General features: G+C 38.6%; 1 protein-coding gene across 3 annotated transcripts in view; it reads right to left on the bottom strand.

Annotated features, from left to right (window-relative positions):
• The window catches only part of SH3RF1 (SH3 domain containing ring finger 1), an 85412-nt gene that overhangs the window by 66039 nt on the left and 2220 nt on the right, over positions 1–17153 (bottom strand). For 2 of the 3 annotated variants that reach the window (XR_005819807.1, XM_040556594.1), the window contains exon 3: positions 2957–3040. The exons of the other annotated variant lie outside the window; for it this stretch is intronic. Coding sequence is in view for 1 of the 2 variants with exons in the window: in XM_040556594.1 (XP_040412528.1) it covers positions 2957–3040 (84 nt within the window). In the remaining variant the exon portion in view is untranslated. The remainder of the gene's footprint in view (positions 1–2956; positions 3041–17153) is intronic. 3 annotated transcript variants of the gene reach the window in all.

Genomic DNA, 17153 nt, shown 5'->3' with positions numbered 1-17153 from the left:
AACAGAGCTAAGCTGTACAGCTACCCTCAAAGTTTCCTGGATGCAGCAATGGCCAGATTGACTTTGCTTGGTATTTCTCTTTTCACCTGCCCACAAAATCAAAAATGTTTTTTTTTTTTCTTCTGATAAACAGACCAAACTACCTTATTTCATGACATATTATTTTGTGACTTGCCCCCCGAATAAACCACATTTATTCAGTACTCGTACTTGACCTTACCACAGTAAAAGTATATCGCAGATAATGATTCATCTATACTGTTCATCTCAAACAGCGAAAGACGACTAGAAGAAAGAACGGTATAAAGTTCCCAACCACTACGGAAGGATCCCACAAGTCCATAAAACCAAAGTCTGGAAGAAAACTGCTGAGACAGTAGGAAATAAAAGTTTGGAGGACAGATAATGTATTAAGAGGTACCTCGTATTTAACATTGGTTCAACACATAGACATACCAATATTTATGAATGTATAGATACACTGACTACTGCCTGTGACTATACTGATAGTGTTGCTGTGTTTGCACATTCACACACACTGAAGTGAATACAGCTTTTTAATACAACCTGTCATTTGTCTGCAAGGAAATAATGGGCTTCAATCATAACTCTGAAAACACCACCTTATTTTCACAGCTTGCTATAGCTACCACAGTTGACAGTGAGATAAACTACTCCGATAAAGTTTTAGCAGAGAAGGAAAGTTGCATACCACTCACTTTTTAAAATGCATCCTGATTACAGGACTTGTGAATCAGATTCATTCCAATTTCCTTTGCTCCGTTCAAATATACTTGTTCACAACTACGACTAGGAAGGAGAAACCATCAACAGTGAAAAAAATAACAGAAAGAAATGGCTAGTGTTAAAAAGAAGATATATTCCTAGGTGAAACTAATAGAGTTTCTTGTCCCTCTCCTCCCTGAAATTTAGCAATACTTGCAACATCTCTTTTAGAAAGAAATACAGCTTACTATAATGTATCCACCAAGTGAATTGCTAGTAAGAAAATAGCAATTCTTAATTGGTAATACTTTACCGTGCCTTTTAAACAGTTGTGTACAGTACCTGTACGCTGAAAGTATTCTTCAGTATCTTTACTCTACTTAAAGAAAACAGGAAATATTTGTCACAGCAGAAATTAATGCTTTTCTAATCTTGCTGTTGAAGTCACACATTTTTAAGAGACACATATAAGATGTAACAAATCTGGAATCTTGATGGATCTGTCAGCTCCTTCATTTTCATACCACCTAGGACTGCAATATAATCTGTTGTTTTAGGTTCCTTCATCTACATCTTAATTTATAAATGAGACTATTCCATTCAAAAATTGAGAAGGCAATACACATAGTTGATCACTGCCAAACCCCGGAATAATTTCAGGGCAGGAATTGCAGAATAGCTCATAATTCATTTCCCGGTAATTTTCCAAGCCATCTCCAAGTCATAAACATTACTAAAAAAAACACTTTCTACACTAGGAAAATTAACTATGTTACAAAGAATCTCAAAACATACCTATGTTTTTTTTGTTTACCTCATACTGAAAACTCCCTTGCCCCATTTGTCCAACACTCAGTGTGCAGCAGCAGTTAAAAGGTACTCATTGTCCAAAGCTAAAGACTATTTCCTCTGTCAACAGGGCATGAACAGAGATCTCTATTTCACCCAAATGTTTTTTCTTAACTGCTTCTTAAAATAAAAAGGCAGGAAAATTTCAGCACAAAGATACCTTAGGTCTAACAGTAGCATCAAAACGCAATGACCCCCCTATTTTTAAAACCATGATTAACAAGAACATGAAAATCTGAGGAAATTTGTTATTTTGCTTGAAGATTTGTATTTTCCCTTCTACTTCCCCTAAGCTCTCAAAGCTTCTGGCGCATCAGATTTTGTTTTCAAGGGATTTCTCCCTCACATGATTTGTAAGGAAACTGAATACCAACAGTAGCATGGGGCTGCTTCTTTGCCAGTGAGTACTTAATCTCACATTATATTACGTAAGATTATTATCCTGCGTGGATTTTTCTTGAAGTTTACATAAAAATACAACATTTTAGGTCAATTTTGAATACCGAAACTCAAAGTCACTGTTGAATACAGTGTCAATCAGATAAGATAATTTAACTTATAAAATTAAGGCAGTAAGGTGATTGGAGGCAATTCTTGTTCACTCAATCAAAAATGCTGGCACCTCTTTTTCTTCCTCCTTCAATTTGAGTTAATCAGACTGATTTTCATTTGGGAAATCAGCTTGTTTTCTTAAAACAGTGCCCTCTAAAGTCATCAGCATGTTTTTAAGAGGAAAGAAGACAAACAAATAAAAACCTTTAAAAAACCAACAAAAATATGTTTCTCACTGTAAATGAAAACCTTAACATACAAGTGATTTGATTACATTTGACTTAATATATAGAGATATATACACACACATATAAACCTACAAAGTACTCCGCCTACAGAGGATCTTTAGCTAAGGCTGTTCTGTGCTGTTGCACCTGATTTTAAGTTTTTCTGTTTACAAACCTCCATTTTACCTTTGAGAAACTAAGAAAAGTATACCACCCCTCATGATGATTCAGAGGCATTTTTCATCAAACAATACTAAATATATCAGGTCTTCTCGGATCAGAAATATATAGTAGCCCTCCTTTTCCAGGTAGCCCCTGTACATGTTGGTTTTTGTTTGTTCTTTTATTGATCTTTTGGAATGGAATAAATGAGATTTGTTCTTTGGGGCATGACCTAAAGAGAGGGTGGGGAATCCTTACAACTCTCCAGCCTACAGGTAGGGGGGTAGCACCCACCCCAAGAAGCAGAAGCCGAGTCTACAGCTCCTCAAATTGAAGATAAAAGATCACTCTATTCTGGGAAGTACGCAAGTCACTGAAATCCTGGGTGGGCTTCTGTTGTCGTTTGAAGTGCTCAGACAACCCAATTCGACATAGCCCACCTGAGCTCTGAGGAAAAGGCTGCAACAGCAGGTTTCTACGGCACGGCGTGTGCGATAAACATCTGTCTGCTGCAGAGGACGCGCCTAAAATTAGTTTCAGAAAATAGCATTTAAATTAAGATCTCCCACCAATAGTTCTTGTGGGAAGCATATTGAATTTTAACAGAAGCAAGTGTGGGGCCAGGCTTACGTTAACTGAGCCTTATCATTAAATCTACTACTATTAACTCTATGCTAACAAAGGCTCTACTGCTTATTAACAGCTTTTTCTCATCTCAGCAACGTATTAGATGAAGAGAGAGATGTACAGCTAACTTTTACTGTCAAAGTGCTAGAGGCTACATTTAGTTTTTGATAGTCACAGCAGTATCGATATAATGTGGTGGCACGCTTCACTCGGTGTTATCTTCATGAACTGAAATATCCAGGCACTAAAACCACAGAGGAAAACGCTGGTGGATCAGCTTCGCGTTTAGTGCCCATTCGAGGATAACTCACTTTAGAGAAGTTTCCAGCACGACTTCACTGACAGCAAGAATTTCTCCTCCTAATATTGGCACTCTTGGTCTAAACAGCATGTAAAGCAGAGTGGTGATGCAAGCTAGACTCCAGTGGGTTTTTTCAACACCCGCACTGCCCCCAAAAAAGAGAGAACAGCCCGGGTCATACACTGCTAATAACCTTGGCAGCACATTCCTCCGCTTCTACCACTGCCAATACTAATGAAACAAAACTAGGCGCAAGAGGTTTCTTAGAAACTTGGTGTTAATGCAGCCTGGCTGGAACAAGCAGTAATGCTTGTACTAATTATCCCTGAGTAGATTAGACCACAGAGTGCCAAGCCAGCCCAACAGCCTTTTCTGTGCATGCTCTGCTTGGTGACCACGCTTCTCAGTTCAGAGTGATAGGAAAAGGTTGACACCAATACAAACAGGAACGAGTTTGGTAAGACAATCACCACTGAAGTACCTTGAAGACAAGAGCGATTAAGAAAATAAGATCAAGCAATACATCAAAGTAATGTACATTAAAAGAAAAAAAAAAATCAAACAATATCAAACAATACATAAAAAGTATGTATATAAGTAAGAGACAAACTGAAATACACCCATCAAAATCCCAATTTTGCTTTTTATTTGAAATGATGCAAATTACTCTATTGCATAGAATAAATGAAGAATATGAAAAAGAGAACAAAGGGATGATCTCTACAAAACAGCAGTTCACCTTTCTAGTGCCAGCCCTTTATATAGCATATTACAGTGGTTTTTATGGCCATATGCATGTGTACAGTAGGAGAGTTACACTTCATCTAGAGCAGAAAGTTGAGTATGCACTTGTAGTTCTCAATAATACTACATTTGTACAGCCTCTGTTGTTCCCTTGCCTAGGAGGTAGAAGACTGTGGTTCTATTTTGCTTTTCTAAAAAGGAAACAAAAGAATATTATAGTATTATATTGCTTAGTGATTCATTTTAAATACAGATTCATTACTTAGGGTTTCAAACAGCTTGCATGACAACCTAAAACTTGGAAAATTTACTTATTTTTCTACTACCTAGAAAGAAGATACCTCACTAATTTCCTATAAGGAAAAAAAATTGAATTGGAAAGAGTAAAAGGCTAGATACGCTGTGCAAGGTCGTATGAAAAACTGAGGTCCACATGTATCTCAATGCAATTTGCAGGTTATTATTTTTAAAGGAACAAAATTACACTAAAATTACTATTTTTGCTGTTTTTCTTTCAAAATCAATAATTCTCATGAGATGATAGAGATGTAGCTATTCAAAGCTATATGTGCTTTTAAAACTGCCTTTTTTAAGGTGAATTAACTAGTGAAAAAATCTTAATTTATGCTTTCAGAAATATTAGTTTCTTTAAAGAAAAATATGCTTCAACATATGAAAGTTTATTTCAAGAGGTACTATTTTCTCCTTAGAAGTCAGTAACAACCTATTTTCTCCTGAATTAATCTCACCTTTACATCAGAGAGGAAAATGAGAAAATTCTCACAGCTAAATCAACATAAACAACAAGTGATGCATCCCCATTTGATAGTCAAAAATTAGGGGAAAATTACACCTCAAGACATATTTAATTTTGTCCTTTCTAGACAAAATATAAGATCAGAATCATTTCATCTCCCTCCCTACCCCCGCCCCCCACCCCAAAAAAAAAAAAGGCTATTTCCATACAGACTGTCATTCGTACCTGCAATACCTTCTCCTTCACCCAGGAACAAGAAGGGTTCATGCACTCACCAGGATGTGGAGACCTCAGGTTCAGCTCCTTTTCTCCCCAAGACAATTGTACAAACTACTGTGAGCGTGCATCTCACCACGTTTTTCCCTTAACCTCTCTTACAGCACTGAAAGGAACAGCAAAACAATTCTCTGGCTTAATGACCCAAGCACTCGCTTGGGATGCGGACAGTTGGGTTTTAATCCTTTTTCCAGTAGATGTTTTATTTTCCCAGAGTGGAACAACTTCAGCTGCAAAAGAGACACTGAAAGTCCACAAAACTAAGCTACTACGATCACCAGCATAAATCTTCATGGGAAGTTAAATACCGAACCGAAGATTGAATTACCTTGATTAAGGTGATTCATTTAAGGCAGATTTAATGCTTACTGACACAATGACAAAACAGAAAAAACACAGGACTTCCATATCCACTGCTGCTTTTTCCAGTGCCTTTTAAAAACACTGCATGCAGAGAAAAACAAAAAGCATAGAGATAAATGCAAAGTATTTATTACCCCTAGACCTGAATGGCTAGCCAGTGTTTGTAGGTCCTTGCTGGCTAACCTCCAGAAGTTGTCTTAGAAAGACAAAATGAGAATGTAAAACACTGTTTACCAAGAACATGCATAAAAATCACGATTCCCTGAGAACAACTCGACCGAACAGAAGCACGCATGCCTTACACTTGCTAGGCTTAGCCAGCAAGCCCTGCGCTCTCTGGAGCTTTCTCTGTTGCCTTTCTGGTTCATGCTCACCACTGCTCTTTTTCCCACCCCCCCTCAGAAAAATCTTTTTTTCTTTTCTCCCTCAGGCACCAATCAATGACCCAGCCCTTGTATCTTTATGGTCAGTTTTACCAGTCCTCATAGGGTATTTTCCCCCGTTCCAGACTTCCTAGGCTGATCAGCATTGCCTGAGCAGCAGCTGCTATTGTTTCAGCCACCACAGAAGCTCTAAGACCAGCATCCCTTTAGTGAAGGATATCTAATACGTTTATTAATTTTTACCAGATCTGTTTTCATGGAAGCCATTAACACTCCTCTGTATTCCAGCAGTATAATTTCCAATGTATATTTTAATAACAAAGTTCAATACTGCCTTTATAATTCACTAGGTCTTGTAGCTAGAGAAAAAAAAAATACAGCAAGTATTTATGTAAGACCACTTCGGACAGATTTCTTCTAATAAACTTAGTATGCTGAATAGAAGGGGAAAAAACTGCAAAACCAAAAGACTGCACAAACCAAATGCTATTACATTCACAGAGTACTGCCTCTAAGACACCCAAATTCATTTACCTTAATAAAAATCAGCTTCCTTCTCTAAAAAAAAAAAAAAAAGTGGTAACAAGTTTGGTAAAAGCTCAGGCTTTTCAGTCAATGAAGTCAGCGCGCTGTGATAGTGGCAATGCCACTTCCATATCAGCCCTGCTAAGTGAAGAATTTGGTCTGCCTCCCAAGTCAGAAAGCCCCATTCTGTTACCAGTTTAACCCACTCTGCCTCCTTCCCCAAAGTGAAAGGATGATACAAAAGACTAAGGAAAAATGAAAGGAGGGTGAAAGAAAGCACTACCAAATCAGAAGTCAGAAATGAGCTTTTTTAATTATTATTATTATTATTGAAAATCTCTTTGAAAATCCTTGAAAAATCTCTTGAAAAAAATCTCTTCTAAAAACAAACAAAGAAGTTACACTAATCCAGTCAATTCCTAGGATACTAGTCCACCTCTTCCTGTATTTCTTTCCTATAATCACTGAATGAAGGATTGAAATTTGTGGTTTTATTAGCCCTATAAGAACTGTGAGAACAGTTTATTAGTAATAAAATTGCTATTTTTCTTAACCTTGTGAAGAATCTCGAAGTGCTTTAGAGACGTGTTAAGTAATCCTCACAGCCCTATCAATCGCAGCTCATATAGGAGGTTCTTCAACCATTTTGGAACTGAAATATTCTAAGTGTCATAGTAGATGACACAATATATTAAGAATACATGGTATTTTAAAATTTAAATACACATATGTGAAATATAGATGACGTGAGTCAACACAATTCTTGTTCTCACCTACTCAACTCTTCCATAGCAGCTTTTCTATTTTGATGCTCTTCAAAACCTTCCTCAAACGTCAGACCACCTCTTCAAACTTCTGTTCTCCAGCACTTTCTCCTCACCAGGTCTCTAGTTCAATTCCAGTGAGCAAAGAGCCATTTGCTTGATCCAGTTTCCTCCTCCTTTATTTTTCCTCAAACATGCTGATCGTTGTATTCTCAATCTACTGCTACAGCTTTCCTTTCATCATAATTCACAATCACTCCACCCCATTATACTTGATCTTTCTGGTCTTTATCACCCATCACCATTGAAATTTCTTCACTTATCAGTCATCTCCTCCCCATAGCCTTCCCCCATTTTTTCAATGAGATGAGTGATTGCCTTCATGCCTCACATTCCCTGTGTGCTTAGCTCTTACGCTACGCTCTCCAAGTGCGAGTTCACCCTTGGCATCTCCCAGCCCTGGCTTCCACCCCACATCCACTTCCTCTGCTGCTACTTCCACGCTGTGTGAACATGTCTGGCATGGATCCTACGGTGAGGCTGACTTCTTACACTATAAACTGTTGTGCTTTTTTTTTTTTCTCCTTCCTCTGGCTCTACTACCTCAGCAAGCTTGTTCAAGAGATAGGCACAGCTGAAGTTCAACACGCCTAGAAGAGCCAGAACTGAACAGAAGTAACATGCAGGCTGCAGTGCTAGCCAATACCACAGATCTGCATTAATGCTTTTAAAATTCTGGTCCATGGAACTGATTGTCTGAAAGATTTTCAAAGATAGCTTGTAAAACAACCACAAAGAAGCTTTCAATTTGCATATGCACAAAGGCAATGAAACAAACTATTATTTTTGTTTACCCCATTCTACATTTCAAATATAACCTAATTTTATTGGGCTATAAACCAGGAATGAAAGCACAGAAGAGAAAACTTCAGGTTTTTTTTTTCCTCCTAACAAAATAAAAAGTGGTAATTCTTTCAACTTTTTCCTCTAGTTGTAGATAATGTGGTAGTGTGCCTTATACCCAATGTAAGTTCAAATCATTATTTCCCAACCTTTCAAAATCCAGTGTAGATGTTAACACTTATTTCTGGAAGACCTATGTCTTCTGAAAGATTATCTATCCATCTACTTATTGACTATCCCTGCCCTGCTTAGACTGAAGATCTAAGAGGATTACAGAACCTGGTGGCATGGCTGAAGGCTTGTTAACTTAATAAGGCTATGGATTTAAAACTGTGTTAAATTAAACAGGTTTTGAAAACGGCTTAGCTCTGCCAGTGTGGATAAGGTTTAAGAGTCTCCTCTCAGATCTTTATCTTGCTCATGAAAAAGATGGCCGTCAGTGCCCTGCTAGCTCACATATACAAACAAATGAAGACCCATGACGAGTTCATTTTCTTGTAGCAAGCTCTGAGCTTCAGAATAAAAGCTTCATCTTTACTACAAGGCATGTTACCAAAGCACGCTGAATTCATCCTTGCTGGATTTGTTTAAAATAAGCTTCTAGAATAGCTTTGACCTATGTATGCCAAGACAGACTGTCACCTGATTATCTCTCAATACTTTTCATCTCAACATTTAAATCAGTCAGAAGGGCCTCAGTTTTTCACTGATTTTTGGTATAGATAAAATGCAGACTATAACGTAAAGAATTAAGAACATGCTCATGGAGAATAATCCAAGATACTTGTTTCAATTTATTCATTATCGATCCTCTCACACTTCTGTGCAAGTAAGACTACATTCCTTCTCTTTCATCCAGAGACATAAAAGTTGGATAGGAGTGGGTAATCTTAGTCTGTAACCAGAGATTTTCAAAAGCTTGTCTTGTAGAATTACAGTTCACACAAGATAAAACAGTGCTTTAGTTCTTCAAAAAGCTTTTAATGTACACGTCTATTTTGAAAGTTCAGGTACTGAGAAAAGAAAGTCAGGAGATGTAACATACACATCTTTTCTTTATAAAAATGAGAACAGAATTACCTCACCTTATTGAAATGCCAGTGATATGAACAAAACTCATTAACAAAGACACACTGCAGACTTAAAGTTGTTGGCTTCGAGTGCTTCAGCTGTTATGAAATTCAATAGAACATTCACTGATGCCTACCTTTCATTTTTGAATGAAAATTTGAAGTTCTGTGCAACGCTGGTGGCACTCAGTCACTTCTGAGATGAGGAGAATGATATCTGTATTAATTTTTAAGCATCATTCAAATAAATGCATTTTGATCAAAGGCAAGTATGATTAATAGCATACTTCTCAGCTAGAAATTTTAAAGTGATACTTTGTACATTTACAAAAAAGTAAAAATGGATAACCTATATTCAGCTCTGAAGAATCATGCCAATGTGAAAGATGAAAAGAACAATTCAACCCCATATCAGAACTTTTATTTCAAAAGCAAAAAAAAAATAACACTACACACACAAATTTACACCATATTTTTAATTATATGTGGAAGGCATAATATATCAGCCCTGTTTCACACAAAATTACTGTGTAAAAGAAACCGCACAAACATGCGGCAAAGACAATTGTGTACCCATTTTGAGAAGAGACATTCTCATGCGTTCTGTTTCTTATACTTAAGAGTTAAAGTGCTTACAATGTAGATGGAAAGAAAATTAATCAAGGGCTAAACGAGGTAGGCATGAAGACCTAGACAAGAAATTCCATTACTTAAAATTCTGAACAGTTCATACTCCTATGTGACAGGAACTTGACTTTGGATCATAAAATCACATGCTTGAGTGTCACAAGAAATGTCAAATGAGTGCCAGCCATGAGCTTCTAAGGGTACACGGGTAAATGATTTCCACAATGGATTGCTCATATGTGCCAAAGCTCATTTTCAGATATCTAGCAGGCTCAGATTCCTACACACTTCGGCAATGGTGTCTGTTTTTTCCCTTTAACTGCAGAGCCCGAACAAGTACATGTACCATGCAGACTGATTTGTCTTTCACGGGCAGAAAGTACACCTCGTGTTCATTACTATAACCAGGAAGCCAGAGAGATGCCCTAGAGAGCTGTGCAAACAGAAAGGAGTATGATGTCCTTAGCTCTTGCCCAGTCTAATCCCCTCCCAGCAACACCTAATGTTTCACAGCTTAACTCATAGAAGAGACACAGCAGAATAAAAGTTAGTTTGTAAGTGAGAACCCCTAAGAAAATTGAAGCTGATTATGTGGATGCTCTAGAAGAGCATCTTCCCGAGTCCTGACAACTTCCTATCATTTAAGAGGATTCAGAAGAGGAAGAAAAGGCTTAACAGTTTGCTTCTGCGCTCACCAAAACCAGCTAGGGGCTTCAAGCCCAAGCTGTGTACAGCCCTCGCAATATCGATGGGATGAGGACCTGCGAGGACCTCAGTGCAGCAAGGCTCTAACTTGGACCAGCCCCGCTGTCCGACAATCAAACAGCTGACTGCTGCCATCTCCCCCTCCGTACCGAAATCTTGCTTGCACGGACAGTGCTATGCCCAAGAGACTTCTGCCAAGACATAATCTTCAACTGCCAGCACCACCGGGCCAGAATTTGATAGATCAGTAACCAGAAGAGAACAAAGGACTTCTAAAATAATATTACTATTGCCTCCTTGCCTTAAGGCTTCAGTTCCGGACCGCAGACATCGAAGTATAACTGAAGTCCACCAATTACACAAAACTGCAGCACAGCACTCATAAAGCGGGCACATCATCTCTAAGAAGCTATCTTTGAAGCTCTTCTGTCAGACAGGTTTTCTTTTTCCCTCTCAAATCTATAGGAAGGTGGAAATCTATAAATAACACGCGCTACATCGCCATTCTTCAGTATTCTGAACACATGCCAGAGTCAAGGCACCTATTAGTTTGTCAAGACACGTCAGACAGGGTGAAATGATCTTCACGAGCTTGGAAGGTGAGGAATGAAGCAAGTGCAGAGCAGAGTACTTTCCCCGAATGTGCAATTCTCCCACTTCAGGGCTGCTTACTTCCCGAAGTTAACCCAGCTCACCTCAAAGCAGGCATTCTTGGTCCAAAAAGCTGCTCTTAAAAGATCCCGGTTTGGACACATGGAAAGAAATGCAAAGAAATTAACGTAATACAGCCAACCCAAGAATTCACTACTTATTTTCTGAGATGAAGCTTTTCTGTCTAACAGAGAGGCATCCGATTGGAACTGAGACATAACAGATGCACACTTTCCTTTGTGCACACAGGAAAAAGTGCATGTATGGACAGAGCTGACCAGATGATATTTCAGCTTGAATTACTGAGACATGTTCTTATCCACACTACAGTATGTATATGGTCAGTGATTTAAAGGAGGAGGAAGAAGAAGAAAAAAGTGTTTACAACCGAAGGAAGCTAACCAGTACAGCAGTACTAACCTGTGCCTTATGCTCTTCGTTCATTCAGCAGAAATACCATGAGTCTCTGCAGTCCAGACACTTAAACAGGGCATTTTCTTTCTTATTACTTATTTTATTGCCCTATGTTTGACACAGTCAAGGATAAGTTAGACATGAGAAGGAAGCAAGATATGTTTCCTTTTTCTTGGAAGTAGTACACTACATAAGATCAGAGGAGATGACATATTTGAATAAAGGACAGCAGTGGAGCCAAAGGAAAGACTGAGGAAGGTGCTAAGCAGATCCTAAGGAGAAGGCACTGCAAAGGGAATTCTGCTGAAAGATAACCATCTCAACGCTGAGAGTTCCCAGTTTTATTGTTACAGCTGCTGTTTCAGGCCTGCTGCTCTCTGCAGTTCCTATGTGCACGTGAAACACAGGTAAGAAGAAATACCACCTGAAAACCATTTTACTCAGGTAAAAGAGGGGAAAAGAAGGATTTCTAGCTGAGCCCCATTATAATCACCCTCCGCAGCTCCTTCTACCTTACACTACACCTATTAAGCCACTGAACAAGCGGCTTTCCAACCACAAAAAGCTGGGCACGATGCAGAGAGAAACACAGCATTAGCACTGCTGTCACTTTTTTTAACCAGACCCCAGACCACCTATGTAAAGCAACTGGATTAGCATTTGATTCCTATGGTACTAGGAAAAAAATATATTTTTATTCCCCACAAAAAAGACTGGTGCCCTTTACGAGCCCATTAAAAATACAGGCTTTAAACTTGCTTTTTGTGTAGAAGTTTAAGTTCCTTGAACGATCAAAGAGATAACCTGTAACCCACTGGCAAACTGCAGTGGAGAAAGACACCATTTTATTTCTATAAGCTGTTTTAAACGAATCTACAGAGATGGAAGAGTACTAGTATTAAACCAGGAAATGAAGGGAAATGGAGAGTCCCCTCTTCCTCCTGAAAACAAAGCCATTACACAGCACTGTCTTCCATTAATACAAAAAAAATAAAAGGGCATCAAAAACCAAGTTAAAAGGATTAAGTACCACACTTCAGAACTGCCAATTTGTTTTTTAGTTTTTAAGTCAACCTACTTCAACACCCAATATTTTTTTTTTTAAGTAAAGGGATTACACTAGTTTCTCCCTATTTCGCCGAGCAGATTACTGTTAGCTTGCAGTGAAGGATTGCTACCAAGGTTCAAAGTGCAGAATTAAGCATTTCAGTACTACCAGCATCACTCACATCAGACACACTCTTTTCAAACACACTCAAATCTACACACAAGTTTTCCAGTCGGACACAAAGAAGAACACAACAGCAGCTTCCAGCTATTTTTAAGTGTCTGGCTTTGCTTCAGTGAGGCATTTACGTGACTGCCTATCAAACATCCAAAGACAAAATGAAATCTTTTTAACAACTCAGCACTAGGCACGGGCCCATCGCTGCTACAGGAAATGGATTATGAACAGCTCTTTAGTGATCTGGAAGTCAACTATTTAGAGAGTGAACAGCGGTTATCTACTGACCTCAGCCAAGACTGTGGACCCATTGTAAAACACACTATACATACATCCAAAATAAAGAGTCAATCCATGCCCTGAAGAGTATACAGTTTAACCGGCACGTCAGACAAAGGAGGTACTATCAGTCATATCTGCAGATGGGAAGCAGGCACAAAGAGCTCTGCATGACTCTGTGCAAGGTTATAATAGAGGTCTGTGGCAGAGCCAGGAACCAAGCCCGGAAGCTCTGAATCCTACACCCATGTCTTTAGATGCAGAGACAATTCTTCCCATTGCTTAGCCTCCTCTTTACTTAATTAGTTATCTGCCAGAGGAAACACATTAACGCCATGAGAGGCGGTCTGTTTTCCTTTTATATTTATCATCGCCATTAAATTTTATCTAGCTTAACATAGGATACAAGAGTGTTACAGAGAGGTGATTAAAATTGTACAAACAATTGTAGATGTAAAACCAGAATCTGTTATTTCAGAAAGCGTGAGAGGAACCAAAAGAGCATATACATCATTTAGAGATAATTCAAAACATTTTCTAATGATCGCTCCCGAATACAAACAGGTGCCTACCTCCGCATTCAGCATATGAAAGCTCTTAATTTGAGAAGCTGCACCTTGCTGTTCCTTGCCTTTATAAGAAAGAATACACGCAGGAATGCATAATTAGAACTGAACAGATGACAATAAAATGGACTTGTACAAAAAAATAAAGGAAGAAGCAGATTGTGCAAATACAGTCCTCAATATCAGGTATCATCAGGTAATGATTTTCTAACCTATTAGCACAAATACCCATCATGAAACTAACAGCCTTAGCAGCACGTTTCCACAGCAGTGTTTTTTGAGAAGCAGCATACTTTATAGCTTGATCTATCATCACAAAACGGGCCTCTCTTAAGAGTACCTGACCAGCAGATGTTTACCAACATGACATTTCTAGGCACCAGCTCTTGTTCAGAGCCCAATTAAACACTTGATCCAATCACCTTGGGTGCTGAGTTCAAATACTGCTGCTGGGAAAAGAGAACCTGGATCCATCTTTTTTCCTTCTTGGCATTAAAACTGCTCCAGCAGTTCCCAGGTCCCTACTGGACCGCAAATGACCACTGCGGCTGCAGCAGTACAAAAACAGGACTTTAAAATTTTGCTGCTACTTTCCTGGGTTGCACCAGCCTGAGAATGGAAGTGGGGGTTTACAATGCAATACAACACAGCTCAGCACTAGTAGAAACCCAGGGAACAAGCTTCTGTTTGTGGGTTTTCCTCTTCTCCTCAGTTTAAAAGAATTTATTGCCAACATCTGAGACATTGGTGGTTCTGAAGAGAAGATGTTTTACGAATGAACAGAGCTAGAATTTATTAAAGCAGTGAGAAAGCTCCCACAAACATATGAATGAGCATCTTCTACTAGCCTGTAACGTTCCTCTACCTTCTCCTTTCAAGGAGACTTTCAAGTGAGGAAGTCTTGGCTTTCCAGATTAAAAACAAAACAAAAAAAAAAGAAAAAGCTTTAGGACTTGTCCATTGTCTGCACTGCAAGATTTCTCGATAAGATTTCTCACTGCCATATAGTACAATATGCTCAAATTACACCATCAACACTCATTCAGCATAAGCATCAACTCTATTAGGCTTGGCCAATTTTTGAGCTATTCACACTTTTCCTATTGGAAAAGAAAAAATCTTTGAATCCTTTACTTATCTCTTCTGGCCTACGCTTGGTCCAGAAAACAGCTGAAAACATTATGGAAAACAAAAGAAAAATAAAACATTCTCAACAGCGATAAGATTTCAGGCTATCTACACAACCCCACTCTGGATTCTGCTGAGAAGACAGCCCTAACTTCCGAAACTACTCGGACCATAAAGAAACTAGCAGAATCTGTATGTCTTCAACACATACAAATTCAAGAGGGGGGAAGAAAAAAAATATGTATCAATTAGAACATTCTTCAACATTTCCTAACTTATGCACACAGCTAAGCTTATGACTCCCGCAATAACCATACCCTTGTGAAACTGCCATAAGGAACTTAAGATAATACCCACTTGACATACTTTGTGGAACTGACAAGATACGTAAGAATAGAAATTTGAAAGCGAGCACCCTCAAGTTTTCATGCATTCTCTTTAAGGAAACAAGGCTCACGTCATCACACAGCCCCTTCCTTAACAGAGCCCAGTAACTTGCTCCTGACGACCAGACCCAAGCTGATTTAACAGCATGCTGCAGTTCTGACGGCTCTTCCAAACTGTCAACCTAGCTGAAGGTTTTCACAAAAAAAAAATTTAAAAGTAGTGAATTAGCATCCACACCAAAGGGAAAGCTGCAGCATAAGCTCAACCATTATTTGTTCTCCCAGGCAAGCTGGCTACTCAGAACAGAAGGGCTGGGCAGGAAGCAAACAGAGTTTCCATCAGGTACAGCACTATGCTGCCTTTGTCCAACTGGTAGCCAGGGAAAGGTACAGAGGGTTTTCTGCATCAAAACAGAGCAGAAAAGAAAGAGGTTAAGAACTTGAAGTGAGCAATTGCAGTTGTAGTGGTGAGAGACTATACAGGTTATAGAAAGAAACAGGGTTACTGCAGGGGGGGAGATAAAAGGTGCAGGACACGTTAATCCCCACCAGCCCCCAGCTTCATTACTTCTAAGACACAAGGAACCGTTTGTTTGTTTATTGCCACATGTCACCACATACACACAGAGAACACAATATAGGTAGTACCCTGAAATAACACGGCTGGCAGTTTCATAGTCATTGATACAGTTCAGGAAATCACGCTGCAGTACATGCTGAATTAACCTTTTCTGAAAATTATGGCATCCTCTGAAAGGGCATTTATGAGTTTAGTATTACTTCAGGGTATAAGCAGAATGTTTATGACTTGACAGCCTTCATCCACATTCACTTCATTTAATGTAACAGCAACTTTCATTTATTCCCCTTCATTGTTTCACTTCAACAAAATTAGGTTAGGAAATCTGACTCTGCCACTCATCTAGAAACAGATTTTCCTTCCCAGCTCCCAGAAAGAAACTGTATTTGAAACCATCTTTAAGGTGTAGTTAATGAAACAAATAGGGCATTCACTTCAACGTTGCCCATTCAATTGGCATTTTGTTTTCTGAACATGTTTTCATAAACCCTTTTCATATAGAAAAGGGAAAAATTGTTCTTATCTCTCCATTCTTATCCCTGAGAGTAGGCTCATGTTCTTCAAAGTACTGCCTTCCTAGTAAAAAAAGACTCTGGACAAGACAAACAAAAGATGAGAAGATCATCTTTCCCTGTCTCCCAAAGGAAAGAAGACAGGAGAATGCCTGTGTTACCCTACACAACTTGGAAACCCCAGAAACGACGACGTATTCAGACTTACTGTAAAATGCTGACATCTACCCCTAATATACACCAAGTATCAGTTAATTGCATGAGGAATCCACATGGTCATAATTTTAATGGCACGTGGTATAACAGAGCTAATGAATTGAGGCAACATTCCATATGTTATCACTTTCCACTCTGTACAACATCTGGAAATGCAAATGTTGTACAACAGGATATTGTGGAACATTTTTAAAAAGACAATATTTCATATTCCGTTTCATAATTTTTCTAATAAGACTTTGAGAAACTCCAAAGTGCGCTCATTCACATATGCAGTAGATTGGTACACCAGCAGCCTTTCTGGAGGAGAAGCAGTCTCTGAAAATAGGAAGTTATTTACAGAGGTCTACACGATCATAAATAAATAAGTTATATGAACATTTTGCTTTGCTTCAAAAGGAAGGGCTTTTGCAAATGCAAGATATCATACCAAACTCCTTAAGGTTCTGGAAAAGACAGGACAGTTTCTGATACTGAAGTTTCCTTACAGCATTTTTTTTTTTACGGTTTACCTTCTAGAAGAAGAAAAAATACATCTCCCCCCCTTACCAATCAGTATATATACACAGAACAAAACTCATTAACAGGATGTGGCATTATCATTATTTATTTATTCTAGAGAAAAGAACCTAGTG

Source organism: Cygnus olor, chromosome 4 (genome assembly GCF_009769625.2).
Source record: "Cygnus olor isolate bCygOlo1 chromosome 4, bCygOlo1.pri.v2, whole genome shotgun sequence".
Classification (NCBI taxonomy): Eukaryota; Metazoa; Chordata; class Aves; order Anseriformes; family Anatidae; genus Cygnus; species Cygnus olor.
This window is presented reverse-complemented; position numbering and strand designations above follow the sequence as displayed.